Below are 21694 nucleotides of genomic sequence, written 5' to 3' on the forward strand. Positions count from 1 at the left end.
CCAATTTATACGTTTTTCTGATGTCTTAAAGTAGCACATCCTCAATATTTTATTAATGAACCCATTTAAGTTTAATGAATGCTTTTACATACTTCTCAGCTATCAAAAAAGAAATGTTAGAAAGTATAGTATTTTATTAGGGTCTGCACCAAACATTAGAGTTGAGCTGAACTTATCCTGAAAGTAGTTAATTTTAATGGGAATCTGTCTGGGGTTAAGTGGAGTTTTTACATTCCAGGATGGACACTTAATCTACTGTAGCATAGTAACCAGAGCATTGAAATTAGCTTGTTTAATACTGTTTGAATGATGAAGGTCCCCTCTGTAAAGCCTGGTGGCTTTGTGCTCAGGAGCAGTCAGCTTCTCTGTGCCTTCAAGTGCAGCTGCTGCAGCTCGCAGTGTGCTTGCTCAGTGAGCAGTGCTGCTGTGTGTGTGTAAGCTGAACTGTCATATTTACAGTGTCTAACACTTGACATCATGAGAAGTGGGGATGCATTTACCTTAAGTACTGGGGAAAAGTTGGTGAGATCACTGAGATGTTCCAGCAGTGAGCAGAGCGCTTTCTTCGCCTTCAGGTGATGTCTGGGCCTAAAGTTCTGCACCTCTCTGCACAGTGCCTCCCATCTGTGTGCACTCACATGTCCAAGGCTTTCGTGGTCTGAAAGGACACGTTGTGTGGTTTCCTGTCCGCGTCATCGTGACTTAATGCAGTTCAGTACAGCATATCAGGAGGTGGTCACAGGGGGCCATGGCTCAGCACACCATCAGGATGCATGTGCTCCTCACTGATTTTTGTTTGCTTGACATACATAGCCAGAACTATGGCAGCACTCACTAGCTTTATTTTATACAGATGTTGAAAACTGCTCCATTTCTGTTTGTAAATGAAGGCTTGTTGGATCCACGCTGTTGGATGAGACTTTGAGAGCACAAGGTGAAGGGGAAAAGAGGGGTAATGGCTGAATGTGATCAAACTGTATATCATATTGGGCAAGTGGGAGAGCAGCCTGTGGTCTGCGTGTGTTTGGCAGAGTGTCAGTGCTGCTTTTAGTGCTGATTGCACTCATGCTGAAGGTCCTGAGGAGGTTGTTATGCTACATAAGTCAATCACTGGGAGAGCTTCTGTTGCCTGCTGAGGTGGGTATTGCACCTTCCTTACTGGTCTGGGAGTAAACCAGAAGAATCGAAGGGTTTTTAGAAATGCTTTTATTGAAGAGAAACCAGTCAGCTCTCTGTGCTGGTGGAGATTAGGTAGTACCTAAGAGCTTTCAGGGCTGTGTCAGCACTTACTGCCTGTGGTGCTTACTATTAATTTAATAAAAGGAATTACATATCACAGACAAAATCTTCTTTGTATTGAAGCCAAATCCTATATCAGAAGAAGGCTTCTTCATGCCATACAGAGAGAAAACAGACTTTTTTCCTAAGTGGTGTTGAAGCATCATCTCCAATTCAAATGATAGATATGAATTTTGTTCTGCTGTACAGCTTGTACATTGCTTTCTAGAAAATACATCTGCTATGCTGTTTTCCCTACTCACTGGGGATATCTGCCAAACTTTTTACTCCTTTGTGAGTGTTAGGACTCCTACCACACAGCCAGCCTTTGCTAAGGCCCAGGTGCTGTGCAGGGATGCAGGGGTGTGATGCTGTTGTAAGACAGCTTCCTGCAAAGGGCCCTGCGTGTCCATCTCCTGTGCTGTGTTCCAGGCTCCCAACCAGCAGTCACAAAAAGTGAGCTGCCAGACAGAGGTGGGAGAGGAAGCAGTGGGAGGCGGTCAGTAGGTGCTCAGAAGCCGGTCTTTAGATTTGTATAAAAATTCCAGAATATCCACAGCAAAATTGTATAGTAGATCTGTAACACCAACTATGTCTCATTTAAAGTAAGTACTTTCAAAAGTGGAACTCAATTTTTGCCCTCTTTTGTGTGCAGTAGCTACGTTTGACATCTTAACTATTGCATTGATCAGGCTACAGTTGCAAAAATCTATATGGTATATTTCACAGTTGCACAGTATTTTAAATTTAAGCTGCTTCTCTGAACGGCTGTATCCATTGCTTAGCTTTTGCTGGCCAGTTGAGTACCTTATTTGCTTTTTCATACCTTATTTGTCTGAAGAGACCTTTGTCATTAAGGAGAAGTTTTTTCTTTATATATTACATTGTCTACATGCAAATGTGAAAATAATGGTGAACTGTGTTTTCTGTGGATCTAGAACACTTGATCAGGTTTTTGTGATGTCTGTTAACTTATTACCATCATTAATTTATTTACCATGGCTGTAGCTGTCTAATCTTAGGTTCCACACTTCCTAGCATTCCCTTTGCTGCAGGCTGAGCCCATCCAGCTGGTGGGATGGCTTCTTCCACTTGGGAAGCACCTTGTACCAGGAAGGCACCTGCACGAGTGGTGTTGGGAAAGAGAGGATGAGCCGTGCCTGTGCTGCAGCCCTATTGCATGAGCAGAGGCCTTATAGACGTTGGGTTTGTGTCAGGAAGGTCCCTTTGCTCTGTCATTGTCATCGTTTATGGCTGGCCAGAGACTTATGTCTAGAGAGTTGTCTGGTAAAAGGAAGAGAACTGCTTAATTTTTGCCCTGGATCCAAGTGAAATTTAAAAAGACAAATAAGTAATTCTACCAGTGTTATCACCTTCTGTTGTCCTTTGAAAAGGAATTAAATATAGATGCAAACTGAGATGCCATTTCTAAAGGCCTTGCTTCGCGTTCTCTTCAGCCATTTTGTAGCTGTTTGGTTTAGAAGTCCACAAGCTTCATCACACGACTGCATTGCATGACAAGCAGCTACAGCTTCTTTTGTTTTTTCTTTTTTTAAGCTAGAACTTCAAGGAGGTGATACTGGATTTACAAATATGAGTGAGAACAGTTCCTTCAAACTAAAAATGCAGCACATTATTTCAGTTCCTGGGTGCGCAAAGCAATGCATTCGTTTACCTTCACACTGAAAAAGGGCAAGTGTGCAGCATTCATTTATAGACCACAGCACCGCAGAAACACTTCCAAGTAATTTCCTCAGAGCTGGTAGTTGAAAGCTTTGGAGAAATTTTTGATTTGATTTCTATGTTTAAGTGGAGCTCTGAATTCTTAAGCTCTTGAGTACTTTACCCATTTCCCTTTTGAAAGCCTTCTAGCAGAGAGGGGCAGGGAGTTAACGCGAATAACACAATCCTGTGTTGACTTGGGATCTCCCAGCCAATTGTTTCTACTCTTCAGTTCCGTTTTCTCTGGTGTTTGCTCCAGGTTTTGCTCCAGAAGGACCCGCACAAGCAGGGTGTTAAGGTGGCTATGAGACACACACACTGAGGAAGAGAATGCCTTGATTTTACGTGAGGTGATATAAACGATTGCTTTCCTAAATAGTAAAGCTAGCTGCTGGTACCTTTTTTTTTTTCATTTTATGTACTTCTCAGATTGTACTTGAGTCAGGAACAGGGATGTAAGGAAGCAGAGCGTCAGTTCTGTACAGCAGGATGGGGCTGTTGGTTTGCCATGTCCTCATCTTGAGAGCTTTTCATACTTTGGAGCAGAGGGTTGTGTATCTTAGCAGGGCAAGAGCTGAGAACCGTTTACTGTAGTACAGTGTGAGTGTATATTCACAATTTTCTTTAGGTACAGGAGGCAGGAGAAACATTCTTAATTCAAGAGAGTAAGGGTGAAGTGGAAGCGTTGGCTTCCCAAAACTGACCATGGCTGAGGATCCTGACAGCTTTAAGCAGCAGATCAAGGCTAAGCAGGTTGCTTGCACTCCTCTGTGTGACCTCCTCATTCCTACAGTACATCTGTTTGAGGGGCCACAGCAGGGTCAGAGAACTTCTCTAGGTTTAAAATGTCCTTTGTCACAATTGCGGGTTGACTTTGCTATCCATCAGCAGTCCAGTCTTTAATGTAGCTGTGAGCACCTATAGCAACTCAGTGGAGAGTGGTGGGAGGCAGGCAGCTGCTAGGACAGTTTTGCTGCTTAAACAGGGATCCGTAAATCCACAGCCTCAGAGGTGGTTGTTGAAGGGATCATTTGTGAAGGGCCTTTACCATTACAGCCAGCAGCTTGTGAATATTTTAGAAAAACAAGAATATAAACCAGCACTTATTTAAAGTGCAGTGCACTGCAGAGGAACCCTTGTCCCGAAGCGATTCTTAACAGCACTGCTAAATGGATTATTCATTTCCATTCCCTCCCAGCTGGGTGTGATGCCAGGTTTCCAAACAGCACAGAGATGTATCCATTGTGTCCTGAGAGGATGGTGTGCCCCAGTGGTGTGATCGGAGGGGAGAGGACGAGATGTTTTGGTCATCTTTTATTGCCAGGCTGTCCCTGAGCAGCTTCTGACCAGGTCAGAGCCACCTGTTTGCATAGGCTTGTTCATTAGAGAAATACCTGTTGTAAAAGAGAGCTCTTCAAGAAAAGTGCCGATATGTTCTTTTGTATTTAGTTAATTCTTCTGAGAAGACTGGATTTAGAGTGCCTAGCACATGGTGCTCCAAAGAGTTGGTGTTTCTTTCCATCTGAAGTAAAAAAATAACAGCTAGGTTAACATTTGGCCAGTTTGCTTTTCTCTGTACTGCAACCACCTTTCATAGTATGTAGTGGAAAATTGAGCACAGAGACTTTTGAGAAAAGAATGAGAGGAAATGACAGTAGCTATTCAATGAGGCAATTAAAGATAATCATTTGAATTGGGTTAGCACATCATTACCGTTTTTATTTTAATGGTCACCCCTTCTTTTATTTTGATTTTGTTTTCCCACCTTCAGTGTTCCAGACTGATGTGTAGAATGATATTTTCCCATTGCTTCAAGCTGACAAGCTGGGTCGGTACCCAGATCTCTGCTAGGGGTGGCTTTCATTCCCTTACCCCCTTATAGCGAGCACTTGGCACGGCGATGCGCCTGCAGCAGCTTTCTCATCACTTGTGTTTTCAGTAGAGATCTCTCATTGCTGCTTCTGATGAGGTGTGTTGGTGCCAGTGAGGGACGTGTCACTGAGGTGCCTGTTGGTTTGGGTACTTCACACAACTCCTAACCTTGAAACGGGATATTTTCTCAAAAGCCCCTTGAGCCCTGAGTTACAGCTAAGGTGATGCTTTCTGCCATGACTGCCATGATTAACGCTTTTAAAATAGCTGCCAACATCCTGTCTGAGGGGTGCTGGATTTCCATGTTTTCCTCACACGGAATACTGAAGCAAATCATCAGGATGTGAAGCAGTTGTGAGTGACTGAAATATTTATAAATCTAAGTGCAGGTTAGAAACGATCAGCCCTTCAAATAGAAACCCACTTACAGCTACATCCTACAGTTGTTTTCTTTAAGTATTTTTAACTTATGCTCTTGTTCTCTGAAAGGTATTTTGAGAAGTTTCATCAACATAATTGCTTGGACTCTTCTCAAGTCTCTTCCCCTGGTAGCAGATGCCCGTCTGTTTCCTGTCTTTGGTTTTAGTTTGCCTTTTCTGCTGTGCTGAGGATGACTGTACAACACTATTTTCAAAATTGCAGCTTGTTTGTTTCTTTTTACCGTTAATAAGTGATCAGGAAAGTACAGCAAACCCCTTTAAAGGAAAAACAAAAAGCAGACAAGACGGACCGTATGTTACAGCCATAAAACACTCAAAATAAAATTGGCCTCGTGATGAAAAAATATCTCAAATTCTTCTCAGAAGAAGCTGCAGACTGCTCACTGATACAGTGGTGCAGATCATGCAGACAGCAGTTCATGTTTGCCTGGAGTGAATAATGTTCCTTTGGTCTCTGACAGCGGCGAGGACGTGATGAGTAGTTTATGAGATACTCCACGTTGGACATTTACTCCATCCCTGGGTGCTTGCAGCTGGGAAACCAGGTATCAGCTTAATGTGCCTTGCTGTCTGCTACCAAAATGAGAAAAAGAAATACGAAGAGTTTAAAATGTGTCTGTCATAGAAAATTTCAGTGTAAGCCAGTGAGAGATGCTGCCATCTCTCCAAATAGGTGATCTACTGTAGGAGATAGTAGACTACGATAGGAGAGGTGGCATTGCTCATTTCTGTGCTTGACACAGAGCATTTTGTCCCCAGGTTTGTACACCTGGAGCACACTGTCTCCTTGGAAGCTCAGGTGGATAAATGAGGTGTCCCTGTGGGTGCACCCTGCTTCTCTTCTATGATTTCCAGTGGGCAGTGGTCAGGAAGTTTGTCGTCATTCTCTATTTTGGCTTCAGGTATCTGAGTAGGACAACAGTGGTACCTTTTCTCACAAGGCAGTTATGCTCCACATAGCTGGAGAAGTCGCCTCATATTGCAACTTTCTGAGGCCAAGTGAGGACTGAGCGAGGTGCTCCTTGGTGTGTCACACAGCAGTACAGCGCTCACAAGCCTGTAAGTGTGCCAAAAGGAGATGTTCTAACACTTGGAATCATCTGAATCCTCTTTCAATAAATTCCTTGAGGTGGCAATTTCAGGTCATTGCAGTGTTTCAATGAGCGGGTGATACAGCTTTAACGTTCAATCTTCTACATTTATTCTCAATCAATACTTCTCTTTTTTCCTTTATTTTAATAAAAATAATTCTAAAGGAACAGTGGTGAACACCTGAGAGGTGAAGAGGATATTAGATAAAATAAACTGTTCAGCAGACTTGCCTCAAATCTCTCCAGTAACCTTGTTTAATCATCCCCTTGCCCTTTTTAAGCAGTCCTTTGTTGTAGCCTTAGTCTTTTTTTAGGATGTAGATACTAATGTGGGGTTGTGTCAGTGTGTTTGACCTCTCTGGAGCCTTTAACATTTTTCCTGGTTATCCTTGGAGGCTGTGCATGCAAATGAATGACTCCTGTGCTTATTAACTTGGCTTTGAATGTTGACTCAGGGATATGAGCAAGCTTGGGAGCAGTGAGAAAAGAATATTCCAGGGCAAACTTGACTAGGTTATTCTGTGCTTTCATTCCATCCCCTGCTACATGCAGATGGGGGGTAGTGTTGTTTAGTCTTAGAAAGAAGAAATTTTCTGTGTATTCCTCTCTCATTGCAAACAGATGTGGGATTTCAATGCACTCCATAAAAGCCTACATTCACTTTTTTTGTTAGTCTGTAGGGTTGTCTCCATTGCTATGTTACCTCAGGCTATAATAAGTACTGTCTTGAGCCAAATTTCCATCCATATTCACTTCTAGCTCAGACTAAACCAAGTCTCAAATGTCATTTTGCTGCCCAGAGAGGGCATTGTGGCTGGCAGGGGATTGCTCAAGGTTAAGCACACTGACCCTGGTCATGCAGGGATGGGATGGCTCGAGTTACAGCAGTCACCAGTTGTTGGTTGAAGCTGCCTGTGTACAGCAGTACTTCTTTCCCTGGCCAGCCTGCGCTTCCTCTGCCTGATAAGCAAAAGGACATGCTGCATCTTGGGGTGGGGATGTGAGCGAGTCCAGAGTCGAACCAGCAGAAAGAGGCACGTGGATCATACCTAATGAGATCAATCCCAAGCAAAGGTAAAGTTGTCTTGCCTTTATGTATTGCTTGCAAGGGAGCGCAGCCAGCTCTCGCATAGTTGTTGGATGCTGAAGTAGTCAGTAGTATTGATCGACAGTGTCCTGCTGATCTCAGCTAAAGGAAAATCCTTTTACAGTGAAATGTGGATAGACAGCAGTTATCTTGTCTTCCAGGAGTAACTGGAAATAGCAAAGTGTTTGTCATGGTAGGAAAGCGAGGCTGAATAGCTGTGTGTTTGGTGTATCGTTACTGTGCAGTGTCCTGTTGTAATGGACAAAGGCTTTTTTTTTCTCAGCGCACCTAAAGCAGGGCCCACAGAACACACTGCAGTTCATAGGATGATGGAGTCCTTTTGTAAATATAGGGATTCAGTTTAAGCTCAACACAATTTCTCCAGTCTGAATGGCATCTTCTGTTTGTGAAAAACAAAGCGGGGTTTTACCCCAGCGGTTGCTACGCTGTGCTTTGTGGTGACCTTTGTGCTGCATCGTGGTCAAACATCCATGAGTTCTGCGTCGGAAGGAGACTTACACAAGTCTGTATCAGGAGAGCAGAGCAAGAACTTGGTGTAAGACCCTGTTGGCAAGAAAAACCTCCAGCAGTTGTATAACATGCTGTTAATAACCTCCCATCTAGTATTCTATTTTAACTGCTTTAGTTATAGGATTTTGTCTGGTGAGTGCTAAGTGTTCCCTGCTGGCAGAGTACTTAGAAATTCAGTGGTTGTAAAGGCAGTGACAACTTTTGTGACTGAGGACTGCTTCTGTGCATCTTCACACTGAACAGTAACCTGCTCCCATTGCCTGCTTAGCTGTCTGCAAGGGGATGTGATTGGGATACTTTTACCCTAGCACCACTTCACCCCCCTTTAAAGAAAGTGGGTAATGGAGAACAGCAAATGCAAATGAAGAGGGTATACAAAGGAGCTCTTTTACCAAAAAATAAAAATCTGGTTATCCAAGAAGCCTGTCTAGACAGACATCCATTTTAATGAAATGCAAAGCAGGACAGTGCATGAATACTTCATTAGTAAAAAAGACTTGTCATCTTTGAACCCTGATATAATATTTCGTGGAAGCTGTTACCTTCTTGCAATATTAGATCCAAGTTTTAGGGAGTGCTAGAGAAGTGGCAGAACATATGGTATTGTTAATATGACAGCTACTGAGCAGTAATGCATAATTGACTTTCGCTATCCAGCCTCGTTTGGATAAAGAAATAACTCACTGGTGAACCTGTTCTAGAGTTCTTATCACAGCAAAAATCTGCACAGAAAGGGAAATGGAAACTTACTGTAAATGATGCTGTAACCAGGTGACTGGTTCACCAGCCTCTGATGCCATGGCTGTGGTTAATGGTCGCAGTCTTTTTGCATTGTTTAGTTAGTAGCATAGGTGAGTGTGAGATTCTGGAAGTTCACTGCAGACAGCGCATGCAGCACCCTGCATCCTCCTCTAGTGTCAGTTGCAGGCCAGATGCAGTTGCTGCCCTGTCTACCCATTAAGATTTGAGCTGAAATGATGCTGTCTGATTGTTAGAATTGTCAAAAACAACCCATATGGGATCAGCTCAGTCTGTGTTGTGTAGAGTTTGCAGTAGCTGGTGTGTGTGTGCCCCACTCAGGGTGAAATACAGTCGAGTGGCTTGGTGCTGCTGAGTGTCATCGAGGTGTCTTAGCCTGTGGCTGGGGTTTGAGCCCCCTGATGGTTCTCAGGGCAGGACCTGGCAGGAGGTGCTCCAAGTTGTGCTCCCGATGGCTGACTGAAGAAAAGTGGATTGCTTATCTGATTTCTGTATTTCAGAAGGCAGTGTTAATTATCTTTCACCTTCAGCCCAGTTAATCAATGCTAATGAATTTCAAAAGAAACACCACTGCACCTTCCTTTCCCACTCCCTCCCCCTCAAAAATACAGCCCAGTACAAAAAGGTTTTTGACAAATGCGGGTAGCAATGACATGCAGACAAGTTGGCTTTGATTTGCAATGCATGCATGGGGTGTACCTCAGATTGGGTAATGATGGCACATCCCTCTTTTCCAGCACAAATCTCATCCCATTGCCTCTCAGTTCCTTTGGCAGAGCAGCATTCACAAAATACCATTGCAGGGCACAAGCGCTGCACTTTGCGGTGCTGCTGCCCTCTTGTTCCTGCAGGTACCTGGTGCTGCTGATGTGGTGATCGTGGTTTGGGTTTTCTCCTGTGTGCCAACTTGCAGAGTCGGAGTGGTTCCCTGATGAGATCTCCAGCTCGGTTCCAATCCCTGCCTTCAACACTCACCCCTTTCCTGGCTGGATGCTCAGGTGGAGATTTGCTGTTCATTAGCATCATTTGATAAGAAGGGGCCTCAAGAGGCTGTCCAGTGCAGTGCTGTGCTGCAGGCACGTGCAGGTGTTTGCTTTGCCAAGCTCCTCAGCTGGCTGCATGCACAGTATTTTCAGTGATCTCGGAGCCTAGGTGAGCTCTCCTTTCTGGAGAACATCCAAGTGTGGGTATGGGCACAGAGCAGCCACGAGCTAATCCTCCTGCCGAGGAATGGGAAGAGATGTTACAAAGGCAGTAGCAGAATGCCCACGTCCTCCTCTTTCCCCTTGCTGTGCTGTCCCAAGTGCCATTCATGCTGCCTGTGGCAATCTCCTGGCTCTGGGAGCAGCAGTGCTGCAGAGCTGAGCCAGACCGATGATGGTCCCCTAATGGAGCAGCTCTTTTCCACTGAACTTGAAACAATATTTATTAGCTCTTATCAATTACTATCTACAAAACCCATTCTTTAAGGTGGTGAAGTTCTTTGGAATAAAAGAGGCTGAAGAGGAGAGCAGAGCTGTGTGGGTGAGTGCTCGTGCTGTCCCTTTGCAGGGAGTGTGGAGCACGGTTTTGTATGGTAGCCTTAGGGTAGCTGAAGTTTGCATAGCCTGTGGAAGCATGGTAGGAAGAGACCAGGGAGGGCACTTGTCTGTGTGCCTTGTTATGAAACGCTTCATCTGCACCGTTAATGATGAGTGCAGGTTTATTGTTCTCCATACATGATGCAAGGCACAGCTTCCACAGAGCTCCCACACAATGCCCTCCAGGAAATGGAAAAGCTGCCGTTAGTAACTGCAGCACCAATCTGTTGTCAGCTGCCCATGGTTGTTAAGTTACATGGGCTTTCCTGTGGAATTTTGCTTTTTTTTCTTATTAACTCCGTTCAGTTTGCAGTGGTTGTAGGTGAGCTAGAACAGAGCTCTGCATGTTTGCACTTGTTTGTCTCGACCCTGTTCTCTTACTGAGCAGTCACCACTCATGCATGCTGTTGACAGCAGTACACTTTTTTTTCCTTGTAAGATTCTGTGTTTCCCAGCCATGACCTGGAATCAGCTGCTAATGAAGGTGAAGAGAAAGCTCAGCTTCTTTGCCTGGCTTAATCATCACTCTCCAAGAATTGTACTGTAGCATCCAGAATAGAACCCACTTGTTTTCTGATGCTTGTAACGAGTTTTCATGCATTTGTGATCTATAATTGGATACAACCAGTAGAATACAGGTGAGAACTCTGCTCTTGCCAATTTATTGAGCAATTCAAGCTCAGCTTGGTTTTGGAATGGAGTTTTTCAGTAAGAAAAACAAATGAACCAGCTGTTCCTTGGGCAAATGTGTTATACACAGACACTGAAGCTCCTTAAATAGGTAGTCTCATTGCAGTGCTAGATTTTGTTTTGTGTTGGTTTAATTCCTCTTCCCTGCAGCAAGTCTGGCTGAGGAAGGTGAAGAGGAAAAATCTGCTCAGTTTTTAGGGTTGGGGCATTTCTGAGCAACACTCCTCAAAGTGCTTAAGATCTTAGAGAAATGAAAGATCCTTTAGGAACACAAGACAGGAAATTCAGCTTTTTTCTGAGGGGAGAATAGTACGTAGCTTTTAAGCAGTGGCATCAAAATGCATTAAGGCTTTCCACGTTTCTGAATGAATGTGATCATGTCAGCTAATTTCAGTAACACTTGAAAAAGTTTGGATTTGTGCTGTGTGGGTCTGTTAAAGTGCTGGTGTGTGGATGTGTGTCCAAGTTCTGAGCTGCTTGGGGATGGAGCAGTGTCCCAGCCTGTCCTTTTCCAGAAAAACATCCACGTACTGATCATCTCAGGAAAGCAACCTTTTACAGCCTGCAAAGCAATTTGTTTAGGAATGTTCCAGTTCCATGTGCTGGAGGATCACATTTGCTCACTTTTCTGCCCAAAACTATCAGGCTGTCTCCTACCTGGGTGGCAACCAACAAGAACCGCTGTCTTGTGATTCTTTCCAGAGTTCCCCAGTCTCCAAGTTTATATTACTTTGAAATACAAATATAAAAATAAATTAAAAATATATATATACTTCACTGTGTTTCTATCATTGGAGAGGCTTATGGTTTTAGTGCATTTTTTGCTACTTTTTATCAATGGCTTTGCTCAAAAGCAGTTCTTCATATTGCTGTCTGGGTACTCTGTGCAGAAGTTTATTGAAGTCGTGCTAGCATCTGGAGAGCTGTTCAGATATTTGAGTATTCCTTGAGTATTTACAGTGTCAATACGCTTGCTCTGTCCTCTCCTGGCTGTTGCTGTAAAACCCTTCTGGAACACGGTGATCCTTCACATGAGCAGCGATCACTTCTCTTCCTCCTGAGGGAGCTGCATCCTTCCTGCGCTGTAACTGGCTGCTGGGGGCCCTTGTTGCCTGGGTAACAGGGAAACCTTAAAAAATACATATTCTTTTGCATTCTCTCTGTGTTCTCATGAGAACTCAACATTCTTTTCTGTGTCCCTTTGTGCTGAACAACTTCAGTAGCCCAAGCTGGTGCGTTATGCAGGAGGGCTCAGAACGTTTCTGACTTGCAACAGTGGCAGTACTGGGGGGCTGCAGCTCAGGTGTTTGCTTGCTGTGCTCCGTGCAGGGCTCACTGCATGGTCTGGGTGGGAGCTCTGCCTGGCTGCAGCAATGGGAGCACTCTGCGGGCAGCACACTCGCCTTCTCATCCCCTCTCTGACAATTTGCATTTGCAAGCATTGCTTAAAATAGCTCCAAACTCACCGTGCCTTCTGGTAAATGCATTCAGTCTTCTCTTAGCTTTTGGACTCCAACCACCGTGACGCTTCTTTGCACTCTGCCTTGGAGCCATTTACAACATTTTAAGGGTTGTCAGTGGAGCCTGACCCTCTCCAAAAGTCACTGCCAAAAGCCTCACAACCGCGGAGCTGTGCTTGTCCCACTCGGCTCCTGCAGGTGGGACTGACGTAGGTGCACAGCCATAAAATGAAGGCTCTGCTTGCAGTGGACTGATTCTGTGCCTTAATCCATGTGTCCACATCCTGCTGCATGTTTTGAACGTGATATGGCTCAAGAGTCTGGAGTATTTTTACCGACAAGAAAGAAAGGATGTGTGTTTGGCCAGGTTTGTGGTAGCCTGTGACATTAGCAATTTGTCGTAGGCTGGTGGTAAGCCTGGGATAGCCCCAACCAAGGCTGTGCATGAGCTGGTGGGGGGCAGCTGGCCCACAGCAGGGATTGAAGCTGGGTGATCTCCGAGGTCCCTTCCGACCCAACCCATTCTATGAGGCTATGCTTCTGTGGTAGGGCTGTGCAGTTTTTATTGCAAGAGGTTTCCTCTATGGTGTCTTGAAGAACAAGAAAAACAAACCTAAAAACACACGCCCACACCTCCAAGCTGGCTGCTCTTTAATAGGATTTTTTATAATATGACTTATCTGATGATGATTAAGCAATCGAATGTTTATAGCATATGCTTTGACCTTGATGTTAGTTCAGCTGGGCAGGGATATAAACGGTGACTAAATTCCACAGCAAGCTTATCCCATTGTGTTTGAAATCAGCTCTTGGATATACTTCTCTAAAACAGGGACACTCCTGTTGAAATGCATGGCTTTTAAAGAACGATACAATTTTAGCTGCAGTAGCTAAATATAAAAACTGTTGGGGTTTGGCTCTTTCTCTTTTTTTCTTTCAGCAGCAAACTGTCTGCTTGTTTCTGTGAGCCGCGATCCAGAATTTAGCGCTGCGCCATTTACGAAATTGATGAGGTGTACAGAATGAAAGGAACATTTTAAAGCTGAAGGCTGAGGACTTCAGGACTCACTACATAAATCACACACAAAGCATCCTGAAAGCTCTGGAGCCAATACAGTTTTGATCAAGCTGGTTTGCTCGGAGATTCATAAATGATACAAGACTGCACTGAGTGCCATGTTTCTCTGAATTTCCTTTTCTTTTTGCTTTGTTTTCTCAATAAATACCACAGCACGGCAGTCTTGCAGCTACTGGTACAAACAGAAAGTCCCCAGAAGTGGCTGATGCTTTAGCCAAACGTTTCCTCTGTGTGTTTTCGTCAACAAAAAAAAAAGCGGGGGGCCCATCTGTCTAAATGACAGCACATACCCAGCATGAGAGTCCCAGCATATCCCCAAGTTAAATGTTAGAGCGCGCTCATTTTGCTGATCAAACAGCAAAGTTTAAGGGAACCCACTGTCAACATGAAGAAGCCTCCAGCCAGAAAAAAAAAAAAAAAAGCAGCCATCATTTCTAACAAGGAGCAGTTGGGTGTTTGTTGTGTGCAGGAGTGCGGAGTCAAAGCATTTCTGTAACTATTCTGTAGCTCAGGGCTTCCCTTCAAAGGCTCCAACTACAAAAGGATGGATAATGTTGCAAGTGAATGTGCCCCCTCTAGGGGCAAAAATGTGGAAATTCGATGGAGCAGGTAAACCCAAGGCACTGGAGAGGCATTTCCTTGGAGTGGGAATATCTGTTTTATTTTTAACGCCACGGAGAAGGGATTTCTGTTGTGGTGGGGATGCAGTTCCCTTGGCATCTCGCTTCCCTGGCTCGCTGCAGGCGGTGACGTGTGCTGTGCGTAGCAGGGCTCGTTTCTTGGCTTCTGACACTGCAATCGTAGGATGTTAGAAAAACGTGCTGCTGTTTTTCCAAGGTAGCTCTTGAAATGCCTTTGCACAGGGTGTGTTTCATACTGCATTTAACATTTATCCGCTTGCGGTTATTAGTTCTGCAAGAGTTGTAGGTTCTCGAGCTGTTTAGCGTGTGTGCTATGACCAGTAGGGAAGGATGTGCTGTATGCAAGGCAGCATAGCTGTCTTTTATAGCTACAGCCAGGTTATCCTGGGGAACCTCTCAGGAGTCTGAGGAGATGGAAATGACTCTTGACACTACAGGGATGTGGGACTGCTTTAAATCTGCTCTGGTTCCTTGTGTGCCACATGTCACTGCTCCAGCAATGACACCCTGCTCCATTTGGAAATGCAGAGTTGTCCGGCTTGGGTGCCTGTGTTTGTTTTCTCTGGCAGTGAGCACTAAAACATGGAGCCTATATGAAACCATTTCAGCTATTTCTGCATGTTTGAGAAGTTACAAAGTCTTTTTTTTTTTTTTTTTTTTTTCCATAGTGGTCTTTTGCCTCCAGGCTTCACCATTTTGTCTTTTCATAACTCATGTTTGGGATCATGTAATTCATCCCAGTAGTATTTTCTGGAAGTTTGCATGCCCCTAAATACCAGGCTGTGCTGCCAGTGAAGCGCCCTTCTACATGGCTCATGTAGGGTATGGCTCCATCTCATTCTTCTTGCTGCTCCTGAAGTTTATCAGCTCTGTCTGAAGGGTTGGGTGCATTTGGGGGACTGCTTCAATTCAACCCCAAGTTTCCATGTGGAGACAAGGTGAAGCAGTTCCTAATGGGAACTTAAGGCTGATCCTTTAAGACCTCAAAACCTACCTCATTGCCTAACAGTGGGGTTAGCGCTCCCAAGTGTCACTGCTTCCGTTTTAAACGTGAACCACATCCACACTCACTGTTTCCTGTTCTCTTACCCCTCAAGGTGCTCTTACAGAGTGTTACGATGAACTGGGCAACCGGTACCAGCTCCCCGTCTACTGCCTCGCTCCGCCCATCAACATGATCGAGGAGAAGGGCGACCTGGAGACTCTGGACATCCCTGACCCACCGCCCAACTCAGGGCACGAATGCCAGCTCCGTTTGCGCCTGTCCACAGGCAAAGACCTCAAACTCGTGGTCCGCAGCATGGACACGGTGTACCACATGAAGAGGCGGCTGCACGCAGTGGAGGGAGTGGAGCCCGGCAGCCAACGCTGGTTCTTTTCGGGCCGGCCGCTCGCAGACAAAATGAAACTGGAGGAGCTGAAAATCCCAAAGGACTACGTGGTGCAAGTCATTGTGAGCCAGCCCTTAGCAAACCCGACCCCGGTGGAAAACTGATTTCTGCTTGTTTATCGATTCTCCTTCTTTCCCTCTCTGTCGTGGGACTGGTTTTCACTGCCCTGTCTTCTTTCGTTTTGTCCTGCTAATGGATTGGTTCCAAGAATTGACCAGCAAAAATTCCATCTGTGATGGAGATCTGCAAAAACAAAACATAAAAATGTAAACTGGCCTTTGGGGTTTGCCTGATCTCATATTTAACACAGCAGCAAGCAGCAAAGGGTGATGGTGAAGGAAGGAGTGGGAAAGGGAGGGGAAAAGGGAGGGCATGCAAAGAGGGAGGGGCGAGGTCATCTTTCACTTAAACAATAAAAGCATGTAATGATCCTTAAAACTGTAGGTGGTGTCCTGACCCACGGAACACGAGTAAGAGAGCACTTTTATTTAAAAAAATAAAAAATGGATATTTCATATCAGCACCACCTACAGTTCTCAAGACTTGCAGCTGCCCTGTGTAGGTCCCACTGTGTGTTGTGGAGATCTTGCTGGCTAACCCGAGGCACGTCAGGGTGCTGCCGAGGCATCGCCAGTCCTGGGCAGGGAGCAGGGCTGGGGCTCAGTCCGTCCTTCTGGCAGCTCCTGCCGTGCTCAGCCCATGCAATTGTACATTCCGAGGTGGCAATGCAGTCCTGTGCCATTGCTGGTGCCAGCACTGGGGACGCAGCCTGCTGGGGCCTTAGGCAATAACTGTGTGAAAGTATACTCTCATGTACTGTACTGTAAACCTACAAGACTGACTTTGCCTGAAGTTTACCTGCTGCCTGGCACCTGGGTGTGTGCCTGCCGCAGTACTGTATAGCACTCAGAGCATTAAAACAGACTTTGAACAAGCTAGCTAGGAGGAGTGGTGAGCTGGTCTGCAGTTAAGGATGAGGTGCATGACTGTTGTCTGGTGGCACTGGTGTGCCCACTGCAATAGGTTAAGTGCAGTTACACCCAAATGCAACGAATTGCAGCCTCCCCTGCTCCGTTCTGGAGGGCTCCATGTGGAAAATGGTAAGAACATAAAAGCACACAAGTTTTAGCTTTTCCTGTGTCATTTGAAGCAGCAGTCATTCTTGATCTGGAAATATCCTCACCAACACACAGCAGCAACCCAGAGTGTGGCTGTGGTGTCCAATCAACAGTACTTTCTCTTCAGAATGTCAGAGGAGTCCTTGTGACAAAAGACAAATCCTTTTCTAGTCTCAAAAACATGAATCAGACAAACATATCTGGGGGGGAAGAACCTGATCATCGGTTACCTCGGGTAGAGATGTGCTCTGTTCCTCAGGCTTGTCTGGCAATGCCTTTGCTTGAGATCAAATCCACTGCTCCTTTTAAACTTCATTTCTAGTTTGCTTGTTTTTGCAGCCATCAGTGAAATCATTTCTTCGAAGGTCCGACACACTGGCCAGGTTTGATTGTTTTTCATGGATTTCTGCCTTCCCATTCTGAATCTGCGATCTGAACCTACGGTTGTCTCAACTCTCACTCATCTGCTGGTGAAACTGCTGGGTTAGGATTGGCCATTTGAAACCCGATTAATTGCATAGAACGCCGTTTGTCTGGCTGTGAGGGAGTTTCTTGCTCCACAAGTGTCACTGCAGAGCCAGAAGCACCCTGGTACCACATTGCAAGTCTGACCCAACAGGTGGAAGCAGATGCAGGTAGTAGGTGCAGCCAACTTTCACCTCTTGGAAAACAGATCCACGTTTCATGTGCATTACTTCTCTATCCCAAAATGGCTTTCATTTTGGTGCCTGTGTTGTACGCTAAGATTTCCTTCAGCTCCTAAAGTCCCAGTTTTGTGCAGGATGATGGAAGTGTAGTGACAGAGCTGTAAAGGAGAATTAGTTCCTTGTTCTCATAAACACCCAAGTGTTCTTCGCTTTTTTGGTTTATTTGTGGTTTTTCTTTTTAAAGATTAAATCAAGGCTGATAAATACTAATCTAGAACAACAGTTTTCTATTGTGGAGTTTTTTATGACAAATATGCTTTCTTATACTGGGGTTTTGCAGCCAAGTCTTTTGCATTCCAGAGGGAAAAATATTTATTTGGTATATAAACAACTCAAATCTCTTTGATTTTTCACTGGTTAAAGGGTGGCTTTGTGCCAGGAAGGCTCTACTTGTTGTGTAAGGCATAATTGTACATCTTCATATGAACATTCACGTCCCTCCAGTCCTTTCTGGGAAGGGAATTGTGATGGGTGATTAAGAGAGAGCAAAGTTAAAACCAACGTGACATTTCTGAAACTGTGAACACTACACACTGCTTTTTGAGGGGTACATTTTGGAGGTTTGGTTGTTTGTTTTCATTCAGGCAATTGTCACCAGGTACAGCTTTTGAGATTAGACTGTAGGAGCTGGGAGACTTTGTTCTTCCCTTCTTGACCCTTTCAGAATGGCATCAGTTGCATTTTGCTGTACCAGATGATCATGTTTTTTGTTACCTGTTTTTCTGGCAGGGTGTTTTTTTGCACAGTGATGGTCTGAAGGTGGTGTCATGTGTGAGCTCTGACCAGGACAGAGGACTGGTTGGTGAAGGTGCTCTGTTCTGTGACAGCCTCTCCTCTCTCCTGACCACTAAGCACACAGCCAGAACTGACAGAAATTCAGTGGCAGAAGTGTTTTTACAGGTGGCAGTGAAATCTTTTCATTTCTTCTGTATGAAACGAAGCAAATGTGCTCAGCACCTACCCTGCTGGAAACAAATTTTACAAGATTTACATGAGAAAAGAATTCCAAGTGGCAAATATATATATACATATATATATATAGTAAAAATCAGTAAGGAATACATATAATAAGGATCAGTAAGGAAAGCATACAGCATGTTGACTAACTTATCCCTTGTATATTCCTGGAGGCTGCAGTATGCATTGAGAGAACAGTCGCTTCTGTCTGCAGAATGCTTTGTCTTTGAGCTCCAAGATGGTCTGCAGTGCCAGTGCAGGGGACCCTGGATTTGCAAGGAGCTCGTGATGGCTCCCTGAGCAGGGCAGAGGGAAGGGCTTGTTCCAGTGCAGAGCAGGGAGGCACAGCTGAAACGAATCCAACCAAACACTGAAACGCCTTTCAGCTCACAGCCCCAGGGAGAAGTGGGACTGGGCAGGTCTGTGGCTGCTCACAGGGAGGACGAGAGGAGCCTGCTGTGCTGCCTCTGTGTTCAATGGCAGGGGAGAAGCTGAGCGGTGAGCTCAGTGCTGCTGGCAGCCTGGGCTGTGCTGGGCTGAGTGATGCAGCTACTTTGGTGATGCGCACAACCGCGAACTGCAGTGCCAGGTGCACACAAGTGAGGAAAAACAAGACTGTTTTTTTGTTAAACCTGTCAGCCCTTTGTGTCATTCCTGATCAACTCTGGCCGTGAATTGAGCCAGTAGGTGACATTTTTTGCTGTCTGATGTGCTTCAGATATTTCAGCCTCTCTTGTTGCTTCTTCCTGACCCAGAAGTGACGAACCAGTAAAAGCCCACGCTCCTGGGCAGCGGAGAGTGCAAAGGACAGAACGCTGCCTGCTGGGAGCTGCAGGACAGAGGGTACTTGCAGCAGGGTGCTCCTGGTTTTCCACAGCCAACTGGCAGCACTCCTGCATGGTGCCCTGCACCTAAGAGCCCAGTTCACTGCATTGGCTGCTTGTGAGTGGCTGTGTATCAGCATCCTGTACAGCGGACGCAGCTGGAAATAACTGCACTATGAATGTTCTTAGTTTTCTGGAAGCCTTTATACTCTGGAGCTTGGAAGATTTATTGATGTGAATCAGCAGTGTAATGAGTTGGGTTTTTAATAGCCACAAAAATGCTGAAAGTAATAGAAACAACACAACAAGTGAACTCATGGACCAGACAAAGCACAGCTCCTCTTTGCCTTCCACAGCAAGCTCACAGGTTGGCTTGGGGAGGAGAGGATGGGATTCCTTGATGCAACAAGGCAACACGTGCAGTGCGAGTAACAGTAGAGCAGATGTCCAGCTGGCAAAAGTATTGCTGTAGTATGACATGTTTCTGCATATATATCTATTGTTAGTATGTAATGTAAAAACTTCAGTGACACTATTAAAGATCCTAGTTTGTTGCGACGGTGGGATGCTTTCAGCCACAGCATTTTGGAAGCATTTTAGCTGTGTGTTGGCAAACTGAATGCTGTACATTTCTCCATTTCTGTCTTGTTCAGAGACACAAGCAGTAGTGACATTTCTGACTCCTGATGTATATTCTACAAACTCTTTTCTGCATCACTGTAAATACCTTCCAGACTCCCTGCACTTTTTGCAGATCGTGTTAATGTTGGGGAGAGGGAGGGGGGCGGCAATGAAGGATTTTTGTTGGCTTTTTCACTACACTGCTCAGATCTCGTTCTGTTGAAATAAATGGAGGCTCTGTTGGAAAGGGGCTTTCTTCCTTTGCCCTTCTCCACTTCCCCATAAGCCTGATCCCTCCCGGCTGGCAGCTCTTGGGCAGCTTGTGCTCCCTGGGACAGCATGGAGAGGGGTTCTGAGAAAGGAGTTACTGCAGAGTTGCTTTGGGGATGAGGGATGAGCTTCCTACACTCTGCAAACTTGCTTGGACAAAACAAAATGAAAGCCTCACATGCCTGAGATGGTGGTGGTCTGCCTTGCACGTCAACCATTGTAGGAAGTCCTTGAGCTAAACTCAGCAACTCTGCTTCTGTCTTCTCCCAAAGAAGATGAATGTCCTGCTTTGTATCTGCAGCTACAGCGCTTCTGTTGGTCACTGACTGTATATACAAGTGCTTGGAGACTGCCATTTTCATAAAGAGTTTCTGACTGTTCTGTTGTGCCGATGGCTCCCCTCTCCCACGCTTCATCCATTCAGTGCTTCGTAGCCGCATGTGTGTGTGTTGCTCTTGTTCATAGGAGATGGAGATGGAGCTCCTTCCATGGCAGACGTGGCACCGAGCCTACAGACGTCAGCAGTCAGAAGATGAGGTGTTCAGCCAGCGGGCTTCGTTCTGTGGACTTTGAGACTTGCCATAAATGTGTCCACTGGACTCCCTGTGGAGAAGTTGTTCCAGCAGGACCACTTGTTGGGTATTTATCCGGTAGAACTCGTATCTGTATATTTTACAGACGGTAACCATTTGATCAGAGCCATGGGGCAAACAGAGAACTTAAAATCCTGACTCCTGCCTTAAAACTCTCAGTTCATCTTGAGCTCCAAAAATTCTGCACCTGCCCATCTCAAAGTCCGTTTCCTTAGGAAATTTGAGTCCAGTTAAAGGCTGGAGACAAAGAAAAATTGAAACAAATTTATTCTTAGCTGATGGCTTTATTAGAATAACTAACTGGTCTTGTAATAAAAACCCTGTTTGTGCCTCTCAAGTCCAGGGAATGTCTAAAAAGTGGAGGTGGCTTTTGAGCAATGATTGGGATGACAGCATTAGCTGGAGGTTTGTAAGACACTTGCTTTCACACGCCCTGAGCAAGAGACTTAGGTTTGTGTCCTCTCTGCCTCATGGTAATGGCTTTCAAAGATGGCTGGTACCATCAGATTTGTACTTCTTGAATAAATATCTTCATTTTTATGGTAAAACCTTTTGTACGCAGTTTGTTTGTGTGTGCCATGTAACAAGGAAGCATCCGTATGACGCAGGGCACGGTGCTGGAGCTGGCACTGACACGGAGAGCACATCGTTCCAGCACAGCAAGGACGAGGGAATCCCAGCGATGTGACCTTTCTTATTTTCTCCCCTTGTAATTTTTATAAGGTCTTTTGGAATCAAACACAGGGCTGTGTAAAACAAGCTTTTGAACTTTTCCCCCCTCCCTGGCTCATTCGATCGGTGAAGAACTCTCAGCCCGCATAAAGACGCTGTGAACATCAGGTCACTTTCAGCGCATTCTGTTTTTGTTGTACCTCTGTTTCCTGGCTGACATATGGCAGTAGTGTGTGCACATTTTGAATCGATGGCAAAGCACAAGTAGGTTGTCTTTAGGTTGTTAAATTATGTGATTTTTTTTTTAACCAA

At 45.1% G+C, this 21694-nt stretch overlaps 1 protein-coding gene across 1 annotated transcript in view; it reads left to right on the forward strand.

The window, feature by feature from the left end:
* UBTD2 (ubiquitin domain containing 2) overlaps window positions 1-21258 on the forward strand; it is a 48809-nt gene extending 27551 nt beyond the window's left edge. The window contains exon 3 of the mRNA XM_042880591.1: window positions 15327-21258. Within this exon, the coding sequence (XP_042736525.1) occupies window positions 15327-15724 (398 nt within the window). The 3' untranslated portion in view covers window positions 15725-21258. The remainder of the gene's footprint in view (window positions 1-15326) is intronic.
* Window positions 21259-21694: the final 436 nt, after the last annotated feature.

The sequence above is a fragment of the Lagopus leucura genome, unplaced genomic scaffold, assembly GCF_019238085.1.
Source record: "Lagopus leucura isolate 7727_CA_CO unplaced genomic scaffold, USGS_WTPT01 Super-Scaffold_100027, whole genome shotgun sequence".
In the NCBI taxonomy this organism is placed as follows: Eukaryota; Metazoa; Chordata; class Aves; order Galliformes; family Phasianidae; genus Lagopus; species Lagopus leucura.